At 60.8% G+C, this 21,947-nt stretch overlaps 1 protein-coding gene across 2 annotated transcripts in view; it reads right to left on the bottom strand.

Annotated features, from left to right (window-relative positions):
• Positions 1–19,676, bottom strand: part of CDH4 (cadherin 4) — a 140,951-nt gene extending 121,275 nt beyond the window's left edge. For both annotated transcript variants that reach the window (XM_058679506.1, XM_058679505.1), the window contains exons 1-2: positions 19,473–19,676; positions 17,750–17,861 (exon numbers count right to left, since the gene is read on the bottom strand). In XM_058679506.1, coding sequence (XP_058535489.1) covers positions 17,750–17,861; positions 19,473–19,529 — 169 coding nt within the window. In that variant the 5' untranslated portion in view covers positions 19,530–19,676. The remainder of the gene's footprint in view (positions 1–17,749; positions 17,862–19,472) is intronic.
• Between the last annotated feature and the right edge of the window lie 2,271 nt (positions 19,677–21,947).

A 21,947-nucleotide genomic window follows, 5' to 3' on the forward strand; every position in this document is an offset into this window, starting at 1 on the left:
ACAGGCAGGCAGCAGGTGCTCTGGGGTCCTCCTGGCTTCTCCCTGGGCCGGGGCGGTCGGTGGGTAGGGGTGCTTCACTTGACACCTCAGTGTCCATGGGCAGCAGTAAGCAAATGTCTTAGCCTGAGCAGTATGTAGCAGTCGCTCACTCCTCCCAGTACTGGCTGACACAGGTCGCTGTGTGTCCCTGCTACGGGCTGTTGGATGATGCATCCCCACAGGCCCAGGCCAGCTCCCTGTCTGGGAGGCCTCCTGCAGTTCCCAGAGGTTGTCTTCTCACAGCCTCCTGGCTCTGGGGGAGGGCTGAGGCAGCGCTCAGGGATCCCCTTCACCAGGGCTCCACCCTCAAACCCTGTCACCCCTAGAAGCCTGACTTCCTAGAACATCACTGGGGGTCCAGACATGAACATGAGTCTGGGGGACCTGAGCATTCAGTCCATGGTACCTCCTGAGCCAGGCACCCATGGCACGGTGCCTGGGCAGGCTTTCTTGGATGCCAGTGCCAGCTCAGACGACCTGGCCCTCTGTGAATCACTCACAGCTTCATGGGGAAAGGTCTCACTAGGAAAACACAGGCAGTCTTAAAGAGATGAAAGTCACTCCACCAGGCCAACACTGGGGGCAGCAGTGAGTCACTCCACCAGGCCAACACTGGGGGCAGCAGTGAGGCCAGGCCCCGCCCGGGCCCAGGAAAGGTGTACCCACATTCCCAGTCACCTGGGCTGATATAGGCTCCCATGTGTCTCTAGTATGGGGTGTTGGACTGTGCATCCTCACAGCTGCCAAACTTAACCCTTTCTCTTCACAGGAGGTGAGGGGAGGCCCAGCCAGGCACCAGGGGATTCAGCTCCACAGCTGGAGGTGGGGGCTGAGAAGCCTGGCCCCACCTGAGATGCCCTCAAGCACCCCAGCTGACCACGGGGACCATGGGTCTGTGAATGACCACCTCCCCCAGTGGTCCCTGCTGCAGTGGGCGCTGAGCAACATGCAGCCTTTCTTACTAAGCAGGCTGGAGGGACTCACGCCACTCCCAACGTCACTCCACCACCCCATTATCCAGCACAGTCAGGACCAGTGTCACTGGAGGGCAGCCTGGACATGGGCTGCATGTCCCTCACAGGACGTTATCACTTGGGGAGCTCTCACATTGGGGTTCACATGGCCTGTGTCTCTTAGATACTGGAAGCAGAGGTCAGACATGCAATCCCAGGGAACTGGGGCCATGGGATCAGGAAGAGGAGCAGGAATACTGTGCCAACTGTGCCTTTTATTGTCCAGGTCCATCTCGCTCCCTGAGGGCTGCTCAGCCTACCTCAGAGGGCAACTGTCACCACAACCACGCACAACCAAGCACAACCATGGGTTGTGACAGTCTTGGCAGGTGCAAAGAGGCAGAAGTAAGACACAGTCCCTGACCTCCAGGGGCATGTGTGAGTTGAAAGAGAGGGCAGGTTTGCAGGGGCAGGAGGAAGGTCTAGATATGGCCTGGGTGGTGAGCTGCTAGGGCGGAGGCATGTTGTAAAGGGCCCTTCTGTGCCTGGTCCTGCCCACTGTGTTGAGAGCTCCAGGATGTTCATATGACAAGCTGCTTTAGGGGCTCCAGAGGAAACTGAGGGGCCAGTATCAGAAGCATTAGCTGAGCCACAAGAACTCAGCTCCAGAAGTCCAGGGATGAGGGGTGGCTCTTAGAATAACAGAGGCAGGAGCTACAACAATCCTCATGTGGGACGGTCACCTCTCAGCCACTGTGTCCCGTCTTCCCCAGCTGCACACCCAGCATCACCTTCTCATGTTGAACCCTGCCTGCCAAAGCCTTTGCCCTTTACCATTAACACCTCCCTCCGATCATGGCCCTTCTCATGGAACTCCGCATAGCATCTCTGTACCCTCCTCCCCTGCCAGCAGTGAGAAGCTAAGTTCATTATTAAGTTAAGTTAAGAGCATCTTCTGGGCCACTGACATTCACCAGGCAGGTGACACAAGGGATACCACTTGTCCTCTGGTCCCAGGTAGCCCACAGGCTGGTCTGTCAGCATGGTGTGAGGGATCCAACAGCTCATGGAATGGTCTGTCAGCACGGTTGAGGGACCCAGCAGTCCATGGGCTGGCTTCTTAATGTGGTGTGAGGGACCCAGCAGCCCATGGGCATAAGTACTAAAGGAAACAGCACCCATCCAGGGAAGACTCTGACTGTACAAGTAGGAGGGGTTCCGCAACACTCAACAAGGTGGCTCATGGCAGCAGTCCATGCCTCAATCAGTGCATACAACACTTTCCTATCAAATATGAGAATTATTGTGCCACAGCCACACCACTGGAGCAGCTTTACCTCCCTTGAGGAGGTCTCCCACTCAGCACAGCTGTGCAGGAGATAAGTCCATCAAATGCTGCCAGCTGGGCAGTGAGACTGCTGCACATGGGAACACACAGGTAGCTCTCAGTTCCCACAGGTCAGCACAATCTTACAGTGACATGTTTCAGCACTGACATGATGGCTGGCAGATGGCACTGACCAGAGAAGGGTAGGAGGGAGAGACAATAAGTCAAGACTTACAGAACTAAAGTACAGGTCAACAGGTGGTCTCATTGGCACCTCGGGACTTCAGATGAACAGCTGCCTGGCTTGTAATGTGTTGTCAGGGACCCAGAATCCCATGGGCTGAATCTTAGCATGGTGTGAGGGACACGACAGCCCACAGTCCAGTCTGGTCCAGGCAAATAACCACTGAGGCAAAGTTAGTCCAATGACAGATGTGCTGACCACTTGAGTCAGAGAACAGTGTTGGTGGCAGAGATGTGTAGGTCAGACTTGTCTTGGTCAGTATCCACTCTACAGTTCCAGGTCAGCAGGATTAGTGCTGAACATTCAGTGCTCTCCCCTGGTCATCACCCTCTTCCTCCTCAGGAAAGGTGAGAGAAAATGCACCTTCCCTCTCTCACAGGAGTCCTTCCTACTAGCCTGCATGTGGGCACACTGAGGCATCAGCATGCTCAGAAGCCACGCTCTGCAGACAAAGGCAGAGGCTGCCCAGTGCTCAAGCTTCCACTGCAATAATTGTCATTGTTATCCAATTATGCTCTGGATACCTGAAGCTAACACAGCCCACAGAAGGGCAATTTCATTAGACTAAGACCCACTTGTCTTATTTTACCTTGAGAATGGCTTAATAAATACACTGAGCAAGCTCTAACACATAGGCACAAGATGAAACATACTTTGGCTTTTCTATCTCACACCCATCCATCTCCAGTTATTATGCTTCTGTATTTTCTTGCTTGTCAGTTCCACCCTCTTCCTCCTCAGGAAAGGTGAGAGAAAAATGCACCTCCCCTCTCTCACAGGAGTCCTTCCTACTAGCCTGCATGTGGGCACACTGAGGCATCTGTCTCCTCCACTTCCAGCAAGCACATTCGCTGCAACCACTGCACGTGCATGCACAAGCACAGTGAGACCACATCCGGGAAAACATGGGGAAACACTAAGAAACACAGTGTCATTGCACATTCCAATAAAGCGAGGTGACAATGGAGCTGGAAGTAATGACTGTGACACAGCTCAAGCAGAAGGGAAGGGGATGGCTAGTATAACAAGGCAAGATAAGAGGTGACATTTGAATTAGGAAGCTCTGGAAAATTCCCACAGATGAGAAAATGATCTGGAAGTGATCTGCAGCAGACGAAACAGAGCAGCAGAGCAGGCAAGGGTCACACCAAGGCCATCCAGTATTGATACTTACAGCTTCCAGTGGTGGTGGGGGCAGTGTGGGGGCAGTGGGCATGGCACAGGGAAAAAGGGAATGAGCCAAGGGGACCTGGTATTGGGTGTTTGTGATTCAAGCCTGTAGAAGTTGCAGATGCTGTAAGAGTCTCACAGCAAGCTGTCTGCAGCCACTGTGACAATGAAGAACCTGGAGACCTGTATGGCTTTATGGAGGGAAATTCCACCAAAACAGCCCTGCTCTATGACCTGCTTAGAGCCACCACAACAGACAGACTCAATTTCTATTGTCTAGAATTACCATCCTGGGCCTCCACAGAGGTCCATCCAATTGAAACAGCTGATGAGGAAGCAGGAAAGCCAATGACAGAGGCATGGGTCACCAGCCTGGTGGAGGTGGGCAGGGGACATCCATGCTGCTGTCTTTAAAAGGGGCATAGAAGGCAGCAGTCACATGAAGTGTCAGTTCTCTGTTCTGGATTGGCCTCAAAATCCCCTCCCCACCACCCAGCCTCAAGGGAATATCAAAATCAGAACCTTGACCAAAAATTCCTACCCACTGCACATCAAGACACTTGCCACAAGTCTCCCCCCATGGAGCTGATCTACAAGTCCAACAGCAGAGACAGGCAGAGGGACACACTCAGAATGTGGACGGAACCACCGAGAGAGATGTGTTCACTTCACAGGAGCAGAAAGAGGCAGAGGGACACACCCAGCATGAGGACGGAACCACCTGGAGAGACGTGTTCACTTCCTAAGAGCAGAGAGAGGCAGAGGGACACACCCAGCATGAGGATGGAACCACCGAGACATGCTCACTTCACAAGAGCAGAGGGAAGCAGAGGGAAGCAGAGGGAAGCAGAGGGAAGCAGAGGGACATGCCCAGCACATGGACAAAACCACTGAGACATGTTCACTTCAGAAGTGCAAGTAGGCACCTCTGCTCTTCCACTGTAGCTTAGGAGTTCAAACAGAAATGGGACTTTAATTCACGCTCAGGAAAATAAAAATAGATGAATAGGATCCAAGTGAAGCTTCTAGAAGAGGGAATTTTTGGTTTCAAAATTTGGGCACTGGGAGCTTTCCTACACAGGTTATCATTTTAACATTGTAAAGGACTAGACTTACTTTTAAATAGTAAAATGACAATTATCTCCGCGTGTCCCATATCACCACTCTGCAGTGCTCCTGCATAACGAACTGACTGTCAGCGATACAGGCAGAGTGAGCGTGTCTGTGCTACGCCAGACGGCCAGCCTTATCAAAATCCAACTGCATTAATCCTTTTTCTTACATCAGAAATCAAATAACTTCCTGGAGAGAGGCCACAATGTCACCAGCAGTGGTTCCAGGGGGAGACAGCAAGTTGAGATTAAACGGTGCAATATGTTGTGGGAAAAGGAGATAAGTTTTGCCTTTGTCCACATGTATGCTGAGATGTAGGGCAGTTCAGAGGAGCCAGAGGAGGGTCCCCCAGTTTCACACGGTCTTACTTGGGTGTTTCCCAACCCTGAAGAGACTTGGGACATCAGCAACGGACAGTATGCTCACGGGTGAGGCCATATCTTAGGGAAAGTACTGAGCTGCTTGGTACTTAAGCCGGGAGGCAATAATATTATTCCAAAACTGATAAAGGAGAAATGCAATAAGAAGGTTCCTAGATAGCTGCATGGATGGGCTGCCTTCCTGATAAAACAGGCACCTTCCAAAGTGAGGAGACAATACAATTTTCTGCCCAGTGAAGAGGAGCAGATAGGCGGTGGGGCAGCCAACAGCCTTCTTATCTCAGAGCAGCCCTTCGGCTCCCTGGGGTTGCAGGAGTGATTAATTGGTGCCTCCTTGAAGCGGCAACCCGACGCCTGCTGGGGGCCTTCCTGTGTGCACATCAGAAAGGATAGCTTTCTGGAACATTCCCTTTGGGGCCCAGGCACTGGGCAGGTGTCTGAGGTTGCTGGTGGCCAGCAGACCATGCAGGCTGAAGCCAGTGGTGAGGTCTCCTGGACTTCTTGCATACAGGGAGACGGCACTATTGTAATGCAGTGCTAGGACACAGGCGTGGGTATCGGTGTCTCAGAACAGCCCACCCATGCTCCTGCCCTGCCCTCCACCCTGGCCTGCCCTCTCATGGCAAGACACATGACAGCTACAGGCGGAGCTGGAGCCTCACCCTGCCTACCCCTCCCCAGCCGAGCCCTGCCCTGCTGAGGCAGAGATCTCCCACACTTCATCTTACTGTTCAGCTGTGAGAAGCTAGGCCAGGATGCTCTCCCACAGCAACCGACTCATCTTGTAGGTGCTGAAGAATCAGACTCTGACTGAGCTGCTGAGGCGTCCCACACCACCGGAGCATGGCAGGGCGTGTGTCACACTGAGCCCAAAGCTGGTGGAGCTGCAGCACACCAGGGACACTTGTACACGAGGTGGCTGTGGGAGCACCCCCACGGACCTGGCGTGACATGTGCAGGACACCAGGCCCAGAAGGTGCGTGCAGTCCACATGCTTCCTCCCACTGAGTGGCCTGTGCTCTGCCTGTCCACACGTCAGATAAAGCAGAGGAGACAGGGAAGCAGGCAGTGATGTTACAGGTCCCCCATCTGCCACCTGCTGTACCTTTTAAAACCCTGGAAGGTTCCAGAACCTGTCTGGAACTCCAAGGTGATGGTATCCCCATTGTCACTGCACAGGTGGCCACCAAAGCCTGTCATGGCCACCCCAAGTGGATACTGTGACTTCGGGGCAGTGTCACAGGGGCTGTATTCAACACCAGCTCCCTCCCACCAACGTGGCAGTCAGAACTGTGTCCTGGCACAGCAGTGGTTATCGGGGCCTGTGGGTGGAGAGGACCCGCAGAGTCCAAGAGAAGCTCGCTTGCCGCCCAGGAGGTGCCTCTGCTGGGGTCCCTCACCCCCCCACCGTAACGGCCCTTGACGCTGCACGCTGCCCAGCTATCCCCTGCGGAACACACCAGAACTTCAAAGCCGATTTCAAAGCCCCTGCAGTGTTGGCAGCATCCCATTTCACCTCCTGCACGTTACCGACATGAGTGGGGACTGTGGGAAATCGATGCCCACAGCCATCCACTCTCAGGCAGGTGGCCCCACTGTGCCCCATGGAGAGGCCCGCCTGACACCTGCACGTGGCAGGGCCTCACCTACCCACTGCTTTGAGGAAAAGCCCCTCTCCTCCAGGACAAGCAAGTCCTACCACAATGTTGTAGCTTTTAGACCTGCTTTGAGATTCTAATATTTTTATCTCAAAATGTTAAACACAGGTAAGATGGCTGCACAATCCCCTCTCTGCATCTGAGGGAGGAGAGAAGAGAAGTTAACTTTACGAGAACACAATGAGCCCTGCGCACTCAGGAGCTGCGTCCTGGCACGTGATGTGATCTGGGCACACCCACACCTGCTACCAAATCCCGGTCACACGGAACTTACATGCCCAGGCAGCCCTGCCCAGAGCGACCTTGAACAAGCCACTCTATCATTCTTTTATTCTCTTTTTCAAAAATGCATTCTTCTGAGTCTCCGTGTGGGTGCAGGGTCCCAATGCTTTGGACCATCCTCCACTGCTTTCCCAGGCTGCTCCACTTTTCATCTATTCCGTTTTACTCAATTTTCAGTCACAGTTGCCACACAGCAGGGTGCAGGGCAGCAAGGGGAACTGTCCTGGTGCAGCACAGACCCCTGTCGGGCGCAATGGCCATCACTCCCACAGAATGGGCACGGCCTCACAGCTCTACGGGCCACTCATGTCAGGTGGGGGCGGGGTAGAGTCCAGGGGAAGACGGCAGGGGCCCTTTGGCCACGATGGAGCCCAGCTCTGGGACTCTAGGGCTCGTGGGAGGAGCTGAACAATTGACCGGAGGTTGCCATAGTGGCAACTGCTGATCCGGGAGTGGGCTGAGGATGGCCGGGCCTGCTGGGTGAGCTGGCCCCGCCTCCCACCCTGCTGGATGCAGCAGCCAGAGGGCAGCACAGCCACGCCCCCTAGACTCCTCCAGTGGGGCAGGTACTGGACCCCCCACCCTCCACAGCAGCCTGCAGGACCAATGGGCGTCCCTGTGAGTGACTCCCCCAGCGCCGCCCTGAACACCCCATGGACGCAGGAGAATTCAAGCACCTGCCACATCTGGTCCTGTTGTGGCAGATGTTTCCTGCCATGCTCTAGCACCTGACCCTACCCTGTCTCTGGCTGTGCATCCCCGAAACTGGAGCAGGGACAGAACACATGCAGCCAGTGGGGCTGGCCCTTGGTGTGAGCTCAGAGCCCCTCCTTACTCACCAAGCTGGAGAGGAGGACGGGGCCTGAAGCACCTGGTGGCCCACCTCTCGGCTGCTTGTCCCTCACAGAGGCTGGGCTAGACCTGTCCTCTGTACTGTGGGTACCAGGGGCTCGCCTGCGAATCAGCTGCTGCGTCCTGGAGCCCCTGCACCAAGCTCTTGCCCTCACTGGCCTCGGCAGCCAGGCAGGGAAAGCATGTGCTTGAGACATCAGAAAAGAGCCATTTGCAGCTGGAAGCAACGTCTCTGCGTTTCCACAGGAGAGAGGACACATTTTGGAAAAGCTGACACACCTGGGCTCCCAGGACACACAGCAGGGTGCACTTCCGCCTCTCGTCACCAGAGGGCGTGCACCTGTATCCTGAACAGCGGGCTCAGCCCAGGCCTCCCGGGAGCAGAACGTGGCCTGACCGAAGGTGCATCCGTCCTCCATGTCACAGAGCAAGACGCGAGGATTGCAGTGGCTGTGCCTTGGCAGGTGACATGAAGCCCTGGATGGCCACGCTCACCAGCTTCATTCCAGACACCCCGGCATCCAGCCTGGCTTCACCAACTACCCCCTCAACCCCAGCTGGTTACCACCTGCGCAGAGTGGCTCCTGGTCGTGCAGTGGCTGAGGTGGGCAACCAGCGAGCCTGTGGGTGAGCCCAGCTCCTGCAGGGTCAGGTGGGACACTCCAGGGCCTCACTGCTAGAACTTCCGGCTCAGTGCATGGCGCCTGCGCCTGCCAGATGGACACTCTCTCAGTCCTGGGGCTCAGGAGGCCCAAACCAGTGTTGGTCACAGTCCTTCATCCGGGCCATGGCAGTGGCCATCTCTGGAGACCCCAGATGAGGCTCCTTCCTGGGCTCCCCGGCTCTGGCCGTCCCGGGGGTCCCCGGGCTTGTGGCCACCCCCCTCCCACCTGTGCCTCTTCTCACACTTTGTCCCAGAGTCGGCCTCCCCATCTGCCCCCTGCATGGATGTAGGGCCTCACAGGACGACATCTTATAGATGTCACCCAGGACCCCTCGTGCAAACATCACCTTGAGATGGTAGGTGGCTGTCTGTCTGGGGGTCCCCCACTGCCTGAGTCACTGTGGGAGCTGGGGAGGGGTCCCCCCACTGCCTGAGTCACTGTGGGAGCTGGGGAGGGGTCCTGGGGCTTGTCAGATTCTCAAGCACCCCGCCTCAAAAGGCGGATACCCTACTCTCCCACTTTGCCACTAATAGGCCCATAGAAAGGAAGCTGCCCATTTGTGTGCCTTATGCCTGTCCCCACCGTCTCCTCCCAGCCAGGGCTCTCCACTGCAGACTGTCCTGTCCCCAACATCCTGGGCACAAATGGCTGGCACTTCGCACCTCCCACTGGCACTGAGACCCTGCTGTTTTCTCAGTACAGATCTTGCTAATGCCCGGACAGCAAACGCTAACTCAGGCAGGGTCCCTGGCGTCCCAGACTCCCAGACGAGGGCCAGGCTGCTGTGCTCAGAGGCACTCCCCACTGCACAGCATGGCACCCGCATGCCCACTGTGAGGGTGGGACGGACCACACTTCACTCCGAGGGGGAACTGCATCTGCTACACACGTGGGACAGGCTCGGTGCGCCCAGCCCCACGTGGGCCTAAGAGCCAGGCGTGCGGAGGCACCAGCAGACCTGTGGAGATTTATCTGTCACCACAGGCTTACCTTAATCCCTCCTAAATCCCACCGGCTGCCAGCAAGAGCACTGTGAGAAGCAACAGTGGGAGCTGTCAGGGCCGACAGTGTGGTGCGTCCTGGGCGTCTCAGAGTTGGGAGCCCAGCCTACCGCAGGCGGGGCACAGGGGGACGCTCGTGGGGGCCAGAGCTGCCTGCAAGGCAGGGCTGTGGCTCCACCCCATCACTGGAAGTCATCTGGGCCCTTTGGGCGGCTGAGCATGCAGGGGCAGGAGGGAGGCAGAGCAAGACCGGGCATGGGGGAGGTGGGGGTGGCAGGGTCTGGGAGTTACAGACAGGAAGGCCCATGTGCTAGGGTAGGGTTGGGGCACCCCAGCCACCAGCAGCCCCCATGCAGCCCAGCCCTGCTCTCTGCTGCCACCTGTGGCCACCTGCCTGGGGAATGCACTCAGAGATGTGCCAGGTGACCAACTTTGCATGGGCGATCACGCACTGCCTAGAGCCACCAGGAGAGGGTGCCCCACCAGGACCCTCAGGCACGAACCCCGGCCCTGGTGCTGGCCCGGGTGCTGGACCGAGACCCCCAAAGCACAAGGCTCTGCCCGGCTTCCCCTGAAGGGTTGGCAGCACTTGGGCGACCCTGAGGGCAAGGCTGTACCACTCTATCCGGAGATGCGGACCTTCAGAAAGCCACCTCCACAGAGAAGAGGTGTGCCCTGGGCATGTGGGTGTCAGCAGGGGTCCCAGGCCTGGAGGGAGGGGAGCGGGTCCCTCAGCACTGCCTCCCTCTGCTTCCCAGGAGAAGTCACATCATTTCCACATTTCGAGCCACTTTTAGACTGGTGTGGATCTTGTGGTTTTAAAAGCATGAGTAAGTAACCCTTGCAGGGCTGCCTAGGGCACCAGGAAGCTCCAGGTCCCTGGGAGTGGGCAGGGCAGAGCCTGCTGCAGAGGCTGGGCAGCAGGCCACCTTCACAGCTCTGCCGCAGCCCCCACACAAACCCAGACCCAAGGGACTCCACGCCTCCAGCAGCACAGCCGGTCCTACCCCAGAGTCTGCAGAGCTGGCCACCACGAGCCCAACCCTGGACAACTGGACAACTACAGGCTCCGCACCGTCCCCGCCCTGCCAACCTTGGGGCTTGGGAGACCCGGCAGCCTGCACATGGAGGCACTCACCGTCTTGTACGGGGAGAATCAGTAGGTCAAGGCTGTGTAGTGCTGGCCCCAGCAGCTAGAACACATGCCCATGCTGGGGCTCACCTGGGGAACCAGCCTGGGGGACCCACCTGCCAGGCCCCACCTGGAAGATGAGCCTGGGGGACCGGCATGGGGGATCACCCTGGGAGATGAGCCTTTGGTGCCCACCTGCCAGGCCCCACCTAGGAGACCAGCCTGGGGGACCAGCGTGGGGGACCAGCGTGGGGGACCCTCCCGCCAGGCCCCACAGTGAGATGCCACGGAACCCTCTAGAAGCCAGTCTCTCAGCCTTGGCTGTTGTCAGTCCAGAGGAAAGGTTCTGCCACGGAAGGGCTTCGGCGAAGATTCCTGGATTGTTGAAGGCTTGCCTCCCCCAAAACCAGACCACGTGACCCGAGGACCCCGAATCTCCAATGTTCTCAGCTGACTGAGAATTCTGCAGGAAGCAGCCTTCCTGCGAGACTGCGGGCTGCCTTGCCGGCCAAGCACGCCTGGGGAGGTGGGAGGCTCTGCTCTGTCATTCCCTCTTTCAATGAACACGTGTCTGAGCACCAAGTTCTGTTAGATTCCTTTTCTAGTTAGATCTGTTTTCTGGTGTTGGTTCCCGTAACTCACGTCTCCTCTTGTCGCTTGGAGCCGGGTGACTGTTCCCCAGTCCCTGGTGACCAGTATGCTACTGGTCAGTGAACTACTCACTTTTATCTGCCTGCTCGCCCTGCAAAAATCACGGTATGAACTGTCCAGTAAAACTCAATACAGAGGGCCCGGCAGCGTGGCCTAGCAGCCAAAGTCCTCACCTTGAACACGCTGGGATCCCATATGGGTGTCGGTTCTAATCCCGGCAGCTCCACTTCCCATCCAGCTCCCTGCTTGTGGCCTGGGAAAGCAGTCGAGGACGGCCCAAAGCTTTGGGACCCTGCACCCGCGTGGGAGACCCAGAAGAGGTTCCAGGTTCCCGGCTTCGGATCGGCGCAGCACTGGCCGTTGCGGCTCACTTGGGGAGTGAATCATCGGACGAAAGATCTTCCTCTCTGTCTCTCCTCCTCTCTGTATATCTGACCTTGTAATAAAATAAACAAATCTTAAAAAAAAACTCAATACAGAGTGCACTGGTTCACCTTGCCTGAACATCCTGTGTCCCCATTCTTCTTGGCGTGGTCGTCACACCTCAAGTCCTGATCCCCACTAGAGGGACCCCAAGACTGGATGCTCTATGTGCCCCCAAGGCCTGAGCCTGGACTCCGTTAACCTGACAGTTGCCCAAGCCCCGCCTCCCCATATCACACCATCCACTGCCAATTGCCCAAGCCCCGCCTCCCCATATCACATGATCCATTGCCAGTTGCCTAAGTCCCGCCTCCCCACAGCACATGATCCGTTGCCAGTTGCCCAAGCCTTGCCTCCCTGTGTTTCATGATCCATTGCCAGTTGCCCAAGCCCCACCTCCCCATCACATGATCCTCTGCCCCAGTTGCCCAAGACCCGCCTCCCCATCACATGATCCTCTGCCAGTTGCCCAAGCCTCGCCTCCCCATCACATGATCCACTGCCCCAGTTGCCTAAGACCCGCCCCCCCATATCACACGGTCCACTGCCAGTTGCCCAAGCCCCGCCCTATATCACATGATCCTCTGCCAGTTGCCCAAGCCCCGCCTCCCCATATCACATGATCCACTGCCCCACTCAGGCTCTAGCAGGTGCCCTGTGATGTCCACTGTGAATGACAGGAGGGGTTAGGGTCTGCTCTCCCCCCAGGTGCCTGGGTCTAGACTGCGGGCAGCACCTGCCCCTGGGGATGAGGGGCCCAGGTACCACTTGCCCTCTTTTGTTGAGAACAAGATCTGGGGACCCCGTCTCCACCTGAGCTTGCCCTCATCAGACAGGGGCAAGCAACATCCTGCCAAGGAGAGCCCGATAGAGGAGGCCAGGTTCTGGGGCTGCTCTTGGGCACCTGCACTGGGCTGGGGTCCAGCCACTGCTGTCCGGCACTCTAGGCGACACACTCCCGGTGCAGCTCCACTGAACAGAGAAGGCCACTTCCCACGCTAGGCTCTGCTCCCTGGCTGGGGCCCCTGGTGGGCTGGTACCTGGTACAGGCCCAGCCCTGGCCTCTGGTTCCTGGCAGTGGTCATTGCTGGGCTCACCACGATGAACACTCGGGTGGGTTGAGCCTGGCTCCTTAGCCCGCGGGGGCCTGCCTCTGTGGTTGCTGAAGGGATTGGCAGAGCGCCTGCAGCCCAGGGCACCAGGTAGACAGAGGCCACATCCAAGGAGCACAGGGGGGTATAGTTTGAGGGTGTCAGCGTGTGGGGAGTGTGGGGCTCTGACTCCCTGAGCCAGGGGCTGCGTGAGGCTGCACACTGGGCTCCAACGCTGTCACCTCATTCTGCAAAACTTCGGCTCTGCAGTGGTCCCACTTTGCCACCTGGGACCCAGGCACCAAGTGGCTGCCCACCCCAGTCATCCTGTCTGACTTCTAGACAGAACGAAGAGGGGGAGCTGGGGCTGTGACGGGCTGAAGTCTGTTCCTCTTTTGTAATAATAATAGTGAGCAACTCTTCCTAGAGGCCTAACCTTGCTAGACACCACGGCCTGGAGAGAGGCCGCACGCGCCCTCGGTGCAGCAGAGCAGAGGGCTCAGGCCCACCGTCCTTCAGTGGGCCAACAGCGAGCAGACCGCCTGGAGAGAGGGTGAGGGGCTGGGGTCCCTGCTACTCGTTCCAGTACTCTCCCCGGTTCCGCTCACTCTGTAAAGCTGTGTCGGCATGTTCTTGCCCACTTGCGTGTCAGTCACGTGACTGATATGGCAGGATGCTGGGCACGGTGCCCTGCCGAGGTGCCCCTGTGCCCTTTCTACTGGCACCTGTGACAGGGTGGCCTTGGTGCTGGCCAGCAAAGGTGTGTGACAGCTGCTGACGAGGCACCTATCCCTCTGTGGTCCTCCCTAGGATGGAGCCCCCCGCCATGCCACGGGGCACTCCGCTTATCTCCGTGGCGACGGAGCGGCCTCCAGCGGACAGCACAATGTTGTGCTGGGTAGCCTCCTGGCCCTGCTCAGCCGGCCTTGCTCCAGCCAGCGGGCTCTGCTGGGATCTGGGGCGAGTCACCGCCCTCTGGTGCATGGTCCTATTTTGTCCTGCTCCAAATTCAGCTGCAGCTCCTGGAATTGCAGCAAGCAGTCTGCCACGATGCAGCCGCGCGTCGGCCAGCCCAGGACGGCAGAACGGAAAGTGTCACAGCCCAGCATGGTGTAAGCGCACTGACCTACAGCCTATGCTCCTGGCCAGCTCTCTGCACTCCCCGCTCCGCAAGGCAGAGGGACTGCACACAGGTGTTGCCGCGGGGGCGTTAAGCCCCTGTCTGGTGCAAGGGGGTCCTTCATCGAGGATGGGCTTGTGTTCTCACTGTTCTGCTTCTGTTCCGACTCCCTGCTGACTTTGCACCTGCAAGGCAGCAGGTCCCTGCCAGGCACTGGGAGAGCCAGCCAGAGTGCCCGGCTCCTGGCCTCAGCCCGGCCCAGCCCTGGCCACTGCAGATGCTTCAGGAGTGAGCATCTGTCTCCCCCTCTCCCTTCTCCGTCTTTCAGGCAGATGAACGTAAACACAGAAGCAGTAAGAGCCTGCCCACTGGGGCTTCTTGCGGCTGAGGACGCCATGAGAGGAGTGAATGGGGGCCAGGGCGCCAGGCTCCTGTCCGAGCTGGCTCACCCTGGAGGGACCGTCTCCTCCGGGGAGCAGAGCCCTGAGCCAGTGGGGGCTGGGAGAGGGAGGGCCTCTCCAAAGAGCCTCATCCTTGCCGCGGCTGGCACCCCTGCCCTACCCTGCACTTCCGCTGTGTCCGCAGGCGCAGCTGGCCTCAGCTGGCCCACTTGCCAGTGCCAGGCAGGGTCACGGCCTGCAGCTGCAGCCTCAGGTGGGCCGAGGCGCCATGAATTATTATAGAAGCAAAGAAAAAGCACCAGCTTAGCAAGTGCCCAGACCACGGTGGGGTTCAGAGGCCACTCCCTCTCAGCCACCGTGGCAGGGGATCCCACTCACAGGCAGCAGCTTAGAAACACAGCGTAGGCCCCGAGGCCCTGCAGTTCCGGCTCACACCGGCCAGCTGCCTGGCGGACACGGCCCTCCAACCGGGAAGGCCACGCCCCAGCCAGAGGCACGCCCCGTTTCCACACCTACCACTTAACCTCCACAAGTTCACAGCGTGCGGAATTTGTTACCCTATTGGGGAGAACTATTTTAAGCCTAATTAGCATGAAATTTTCAGAATGCAAATCCTTTTCATTTAGACATAAAACAAAATGCCACGACATTTCTTCAACCCATTTATCATAAACAAGTTAATTACTGTGTAACAAATCGCTCCTGCTGGAATTCTCGTCTGTGCCGAGGACTCCAGCGAGGCTGCAGTGGCCGAACTGTGGCTGTCACACGGAGCCCAGGCCCCCGTGGCCCGCGCGGCCGTGAGCCGTGATTATCTAAATTGTCTGGATTCCCGCAGGACACACGCTCTGCTTCACCGTGGCCTTGGATGTCCACAGCCTCATTGCTGTCCGTGAGCGGTCAAGTTCTTAGCAGACACGGGCACCTTGGTGTGTTCTCCGGCCTGTGCCCACGCCTTGGTGTGCTCTCCGGCCTGTGCCCGCACGCCTTGGTGTGCTCTCCGGCCTGTGCCCGCACGCCTTGGTGTGCTCTCCGGCCTGTGCCCACGCCTTGGTGTGCTCTCCGGCCTGTGCCCGCACGCCTTGGTGTGCGCTCCGGCCTGTGCCCGCACGCCTTGGTGTGCGCTCCGGCCTGTGCCCACACGCCTTGGTGTGTTCTCCGGCCTGTGCCCACGCCTTGGTGTGTTCTCCGGCCTGTGCCCGCATGCCTTGGTGTGCTTTCCGGCCTGTGCCCGCACGCCTTGGTGTGCGCTCCGGCCTGTGCCCGCACGCCTTGGTGTGCTCTCCGGCCTGTGCCCACGCCTTGGTGTGCTCTCCGGCCTGTGCCCGCACGCCTTGGTGTGCGCTCCGGCCTGTGCCCGCACGCCTTGGTGTGCTCTCTGGCCTGTGCCCGCACGCCTTGGTGTGTTCTCCGGCCTGTGCCCGCACGCCTTGGTGTGCTCTCCGGCCTGTGCCCACGCCTTGGTGTGCTCTCCGGCCTGGGCCCGCACGCCTTGGTGTGTTCTCCGGCCTGTGCCCGCACGCCTTGGCCTCCACGCATGTAAAACGCTCTCCTGGGTGAGAAACAGCTCCTTTTTCACGGCACAGCAAAGCTGCAGCGCCGGCATCCCATGTGAGTCCGGTTCCTGTCCTCACTGCCCCACTGCTGTTCCAGCCTCTGGCTAATGCGGGGTGGCCCCTGCACCCACATGGGAGACCCGGATGGAACGCCTGGCTTTGGGGTGGTCCAGCCTTGTCATGCTGGTCATCTGGGCGTGAGCCAGTGCATGGATGATCTCTTCCACTAACTCTCTCTCAAGCAAATAAACACTTCTTGCTATTTTTAGGAAAAAAAAAAAAAAGGCAGGTGGATGTGGTACACTCAGTGGCCCTGGGAGAGGGCCAGAGCTGCCCCAGGCCCACCCCAGGAGCAAGTGAGCAGGGGAAGTGGCCCATGCCCAGCACCCACCTGCTGCTCGAGCTCACCTGGGTCGCCGCAACTCTTCCCCTCAGCCCATGAGCAAGCACTGGACACTGGAGTCCTGCTGGGCTGTGGTCCTGCCCCGTCCCCGCACACACTGGGCAAGCACAGGGCTGGAAGCCTGGTGCGGGTGGTGGGGCCCACGGAGGAGTGTTAGAGACCATCCTACTCTGCAGCAGCGCCTCCAGCAGCGAATGCTGCCCTTGGCTGAGGCCCTGGCAGGCGGCAGAGATGCCTCAAGGAGCAAGCCACAAGGACGGCCGTGCCCCTCAGCCACGGCTGCGTGCGCGTGCACACGAGGCCCCCACCAGCATCCCCCCCAGAGCTCCTTCCCCGGCCTGGGTCCCAGCTGCTCCTCAGCCAGCTGCCTGCAGAGCTTTCTTTGTTTTGACGATCAAAGAATAAGCAGGACCACGATTGACACAACAGAAACCGACCCCAGCACAGCACACAATGCAGACTTGACTCAGAGCCCGAGCTAACACGCCCGGCAGCACAGGCAGCGGGGAGGAGGGCGGGCGGGCACAGTGCTCCGTGGCTGCGAGTGCCTGCAGGCGTGTGCCAGGACATCCCTGCACGGACTCACAGATGCTTGGGGGGAATGCCGCATCTCTGCAGGGAAAAATCTCACATTTTCTAAAACACAACACCGGGGGTGGGGGAGAGGCCGACGGCCAGAGGACCGTTCCTTTGCAAACACCAAAATTCACCTTTTGCAGCTCCTCTCAGTTCCTGTCCCTTCCGCTGGGGTTAAAGGCCAGCACCCCCTCACTGCAATCTCTCAGTGTGGTTCCCTGGGCTGCGAAGGGGCTCAGAACACTGCTGGGACAACTGCCCCGAGCTGCCTCTCACGTGGACACTGTCTGGACTGGGCCCGCGGCCCCTGGTCCTACTCCCGCCATCTGCGGAGTGGGAGCTGAAACAAGCGCCCTGGCTGCGAACACGCGAGCGGGCTTATCCACCGCACCCCTCACACGCCTGCTGCGCCACGCGCTTCTAGCCGAGGTGCTGTAACAACCCCAAGTCTCCGTGAGAACACGCGGTGAGGGCATCTCCCTGCACGCGCCGCTGGGTGACGCTGGGCCCCAGCTCCAATCCGTTGCACAGGAAATGATTCACCTCACTCAGGAATGACAGGGTTTCTGAATCATTCACCTAGCCAGGTTGCAGACACGCTGGGCAGGCAGAGCCCTAGCCCCCAGCACTGACCCAGCCTGCTGGCCATTTCCAGGGAGATGGCCCCGCCCGCCGTACCGCCACCCTCCCACCTTCACCCCACTGGTCCTACCTTTGAGGAGCTTCCCTCCCTCGGGGATGTTGCGGGAGACCCAGGCCGTGTAGCCTTCTTCCGAGAACCCAGCCTTACAGGTCCCTCTGGCCACAGGCTCCTCCTGGTGAGCCTGAGAACAGAAGGCAGGCAGGTTAAAGCAGAAACGGGTCAAGAAAAAAAGTCGTCAGAAATCCACTCCTACCTCTAGCTGAGGTGCCCTGGGCACATGCGTGGGCTAAGCCTCCAGGGCATCCAGCCCACTGGAGTCCTGGCCCCGGGCTGGGCAGGGGATGGGCGCAGAGGGGAGCCAAGGGAGCAGGACCCAGCCCCGAAGGGATGGGCCGGTCAGGGAGCCACGGCGCCCCTACAGCTAGGGTTAGGGTTGTGGCTTCTCCAGGTCCCCTCTGCGGTGGGAAGACCAGGTCTGCCCACTGCGTGGGGCTTCCATCCCCGCCCTCGGCTGCTGCTCCCCCTTGGAGTGCCCCCCCGAGTACAGCCCGACCGGGACACCAGGCAAGAGCTCCGCCAAGGAGCGGGCAGGGCGCGGGATGGGAAGACTGCTTCGTGGGCAGCTGGAGGCGGCCAGGCTGCGTGGAGCGGCAGAGCACCCGCACCGGCAGTTGCGCCTTCACGGGGCCGCCAGAGCGGAAGGCTGTTCCCTGCTGCCGCTGCAGCTCGCGGGAGCTTCGGTGACCAGGGCGGCTGCCCAGACGCTCTGGACCCTGCCTAGAAATGGCTAGGGCAGTGGGGAGAGGAAGAGAGAGATGGGAACAAGAGCGAGCAAGCCAGGGAGGAGCGGGGTGCGGGCAGGGCCAAGGCAGAGCTCTCTTCCCGACCCTGCTTGGGGGAACCAGGCAACCTCAGCAGCCCCGCGACCGGGAGGCCAAACTCCTCCAGGAAAGTTTCCGCCCGCCTCCGGGGGCGTGTGCCCAGCACACCCCTTGTGCCCACCTGCTGGGAGCTAGCCCAAGAGCCTGTTTATTCCCGACGTTGCCACCGCCTGGTCCGGGAGAAGGCAGCGTGGCCGACTGGCCACGAGAGGGGGTTCCTGCGACTCCCACGGCCTCGCTGCCTCCGCCCAGGGGCGCCCCTGAAGCTGGGGCGCACGCCGTGCCCGCACCTCCCCGGGCACGCAGCAAGCGGGGGCTCGGCAGGAAGGCCATGGAGCCTGCTCACTCTCCCGGGGCGCAATCCACCCTAGGCTGAGTGCCTCTGCCTGGACCCTCCGCGCCGGACACGCGACCTGCGATGGAGGCTCCGGGACCCCGTAGTCCACTCCAACCGCTGCCTGCAGCCGCGGACTCAGCGTTGCGGAGCCCAACCTCGCCACGGGAGAGGTCGGACCAGCGTCCCCGCCCTCCGCCCCTTAGTCTGCGGTGCCAAGCACCCCACAACGCCCGCAGCTCCGGCCCTGCTGGGCTCGCCAACTCTGGAGGTGCGCGGCTCCCGGGCGATGCAGGGAGCGCCGGCTCCGCCAGCGGGCAGCCTGTCCCGGCGGGCGGCCTGAGCTCCGGGCAGCGGCCGCGGGCACGAAGCCGCTGAAGGATGCTCGGCGAGCCTCCCGCCCGCTCCTGCAGACCACGGGCAGCTCGGAGGAGCGCGGGTGCCGGGGCTGCACGCAGCAGCGCGAGCCGCGAGCTTGCTGGGCGCGGGCCGGGAAGAGCCGACCGCCCCGCTGGCTCGGAGGCGGCCCCGCGCCGGCCGCGGCTTCCGAGTGGCTGGAGCGGGGGCGGCAACTTACCCGGAGCGCGCCGGAGAGCGACAGCACAACGAGGAGCACGCCGGAGCCCGCGGTCATCTTCCCGCCGCGCCGCGCCCGGAGCCCGGCGCCCGGAGCCCGCTCCCCGCCGCCGCCTCTCCTCTCCCCCGCGCCGGCCCCGAACCTCCAGCCCGGCAGCGCCGGCCGCGCTCGCCGCCTCAGCTCCGGGAGCGAGGCCAGGAGCGGCCGGCGGCGCGCTCCCTCCGGCCCGGTGCGTCCGCCGGCCCCGCAGCCGCCCGCGCCTCTGTCCCGCGCTCCGAGCTGCAGGTGGAGCGGCGCGGCTGCCCGCCCAGGCCCCGCCCCGCGGCCCGGCCCCTGCGCTCGCCCGGCCTGACGCGGCCCTTAAAGGCGCCGCGCGCCGCGCCCGCGCTCCCGGCCCCGGCGCCCCGCGCGCGCCGCCCGCGCCGCCTGCGCCACCCGCGCCTCCCGCGCCTCCCGCGCCGCCCGCGCCCCGGCCAGGACGCTCCGAGCCACTCGGGCCGGTCGGCGTCCAGGGAGAGGGACGCGGGGTGGCGGCCCGGGGCCCGCAGACCACCCCCACCCCCGCCCGGCCCAGGGTGGCAGCCTGCCCGGGCCCTGCGCACTCTGCGGGACGGGGCGCTCGCTGGGGCCCAGAACTTCCTGCCGGGGCGCTTGCACGCTGCGCTCCATGTTAGGCCCTCTTCCTCCGAAGTCCGTGGACACAGGCCTACCTCATGGGCTTCCGCCAGCGGCGGGCATCTCAGAGGTCACTACCCGGAGAGGCCAGCAGATGAGGCCAGAGGACCCGACAGCTCGGCCGGGCCGGGGGCGCCAGGCCTGCCCAGGACAGGACACCCCTCAACTCTCTCTCTCTCTCTCCCTCTCTCTCTTTCTCTCTCTCCCCATGTGCTGTGGGTGGTGGCCTGTCCGGGTCCATTCCTGTTGGCGCACCCTTCCAGCTCCCTGTCGGGTGGGTCTGTGGAGCCCGGAGGAGAGGCCGGGGCGGAGGCGCCAGCAGGGTCGCCGGGCCCTTGGCTCCGTGGAGGGAGAATCGCCGACAGCTCGCAAAGTGAGTGTTCTGCCCGCCCGCTCGCTCTGCGCCTCCAGGAGCCGCCAAGGACAGCGGTTTCCTTGCTGGAGGTTTCGGATTTTCTTTGTCTTGCAGGGGAGGCGCTCGGTGTCCAGATGCCTTGGTGCTGTTTGGAGCAGGATTGGGGAGGGGGAGGGGGAAGCCTTGCCCTCAGCCCTGGGGTGTGTGTGGCGGAGGGCGGTCTGCGGGATAGGGCGTGCGTGACACCGAGGAGAGCAGCTGGCAGACCACCCCAGGGCCACCCTGGGAGCCATCCTGCCTCTGAGGGCCTGGGGAGGGCGTGTCCACTCTGTGCCTGTAGCCAGTGCCACCAGCACCCCGCCCAGCCCGGCCCGTTGTCCTGGGAGAGGTGATGGCTGGGTCCCTCTGGGAGCATGCCGGATTAGTGTCCCTGTCCGGTCCTGCTGGGGGACAGTGGCAGCTGCCGAGGGCCCGAATACAAATTCACTCCAAATCCGGCTGTGGGAGAGCTCCAGGGCTCAGGGCTCCATCAGGTACCCAGACCTTTCAAAGACCCCTTTCTTCCTCACTGGCTCAGCCACCTGCTGGGCCACAGCTGCATCCTGATGAGCCCCCAGGGTGATGCCCACTGTGGCTGCCATGAGCAGTGCAAGCCATCGGCACCCGTCCTAGCCCCTAGACACTGCCCAGGGGCTGGCAGGTGAGCCGAGAAGGGAGAGTCCTGGGGCCCGGGCAGGTGGGACTGGTGCCTCCCCACACCTCCTGTTGACTGAAGCCACTCTGACTTCCGGCCAGCCCAGCCCATGTAGGAGCTTGGTGCTGATGAACCGTGGGTGCCTTCTGCCTGTACCAAGGGGGAGGGGTGTTGTCTCTGCCACTGAGTGGCGAGGCCAGCCAGAGGCACTGGCCCAGGTGGAAGCAGAGGTGGGGTCCCACATCCCACCTCAGACCCCAGTGTCCCTGTGTCCCAGCCCCAGTGTTTTGTTAAGGAGAGCTGCCGGGCAGCGAGGGGCTCTGCAGGGGCTTCTGAGCGCTCACGGGGTCTGGAGGACGGCTCAGGGTTGCAGAGCCGAGGCTAGTCCGGCAGGGAGCTTTGGCTTTTCAGCTCCAGGCTGCCGGGAGGAGGAGCTTGCTTTCACGCAAAGGCCTGGCTCCCTCGGTTACACTCAAAAGGTGGGGCCCGCAACTGCCCCTGTCCTGGGTGCCGTGATCGGGGCTTGCTGGCATAGAGCCCCTGCTCCTGCGACAGCCACCTCTGACCCACAGAGACGCCTGTACCCAGGGCAGGTTTCTGGGCTCCACCTTGCAGGCCTGACGCTTTGGGGAGTGGGGCCTGGCAGGCCTGCACCCTAGCGACCGGGAACCCCCAACCATCCCACAGGTTCCATATTCCTAGAGCCGCTGCCTGCCCTTGCCCCACACCTATGGCACCTGAGCCCCAGCCT

The sequence above is a fragment of the Ochotona princeps genome, chromosome 22, assembly GCF_030435755.1.
Source record: "Ochotona princeps isolate mOchPri1 chromosome 22, mOchPri1.hap1, whole genome shotgun sequence".
Taxonomy (NCBI): Eukaryota; Metazoa; Chordata; class Mammalia; order Lagomorpha; family Ochotonidae; genus Ochotona; species Ochotona princeps.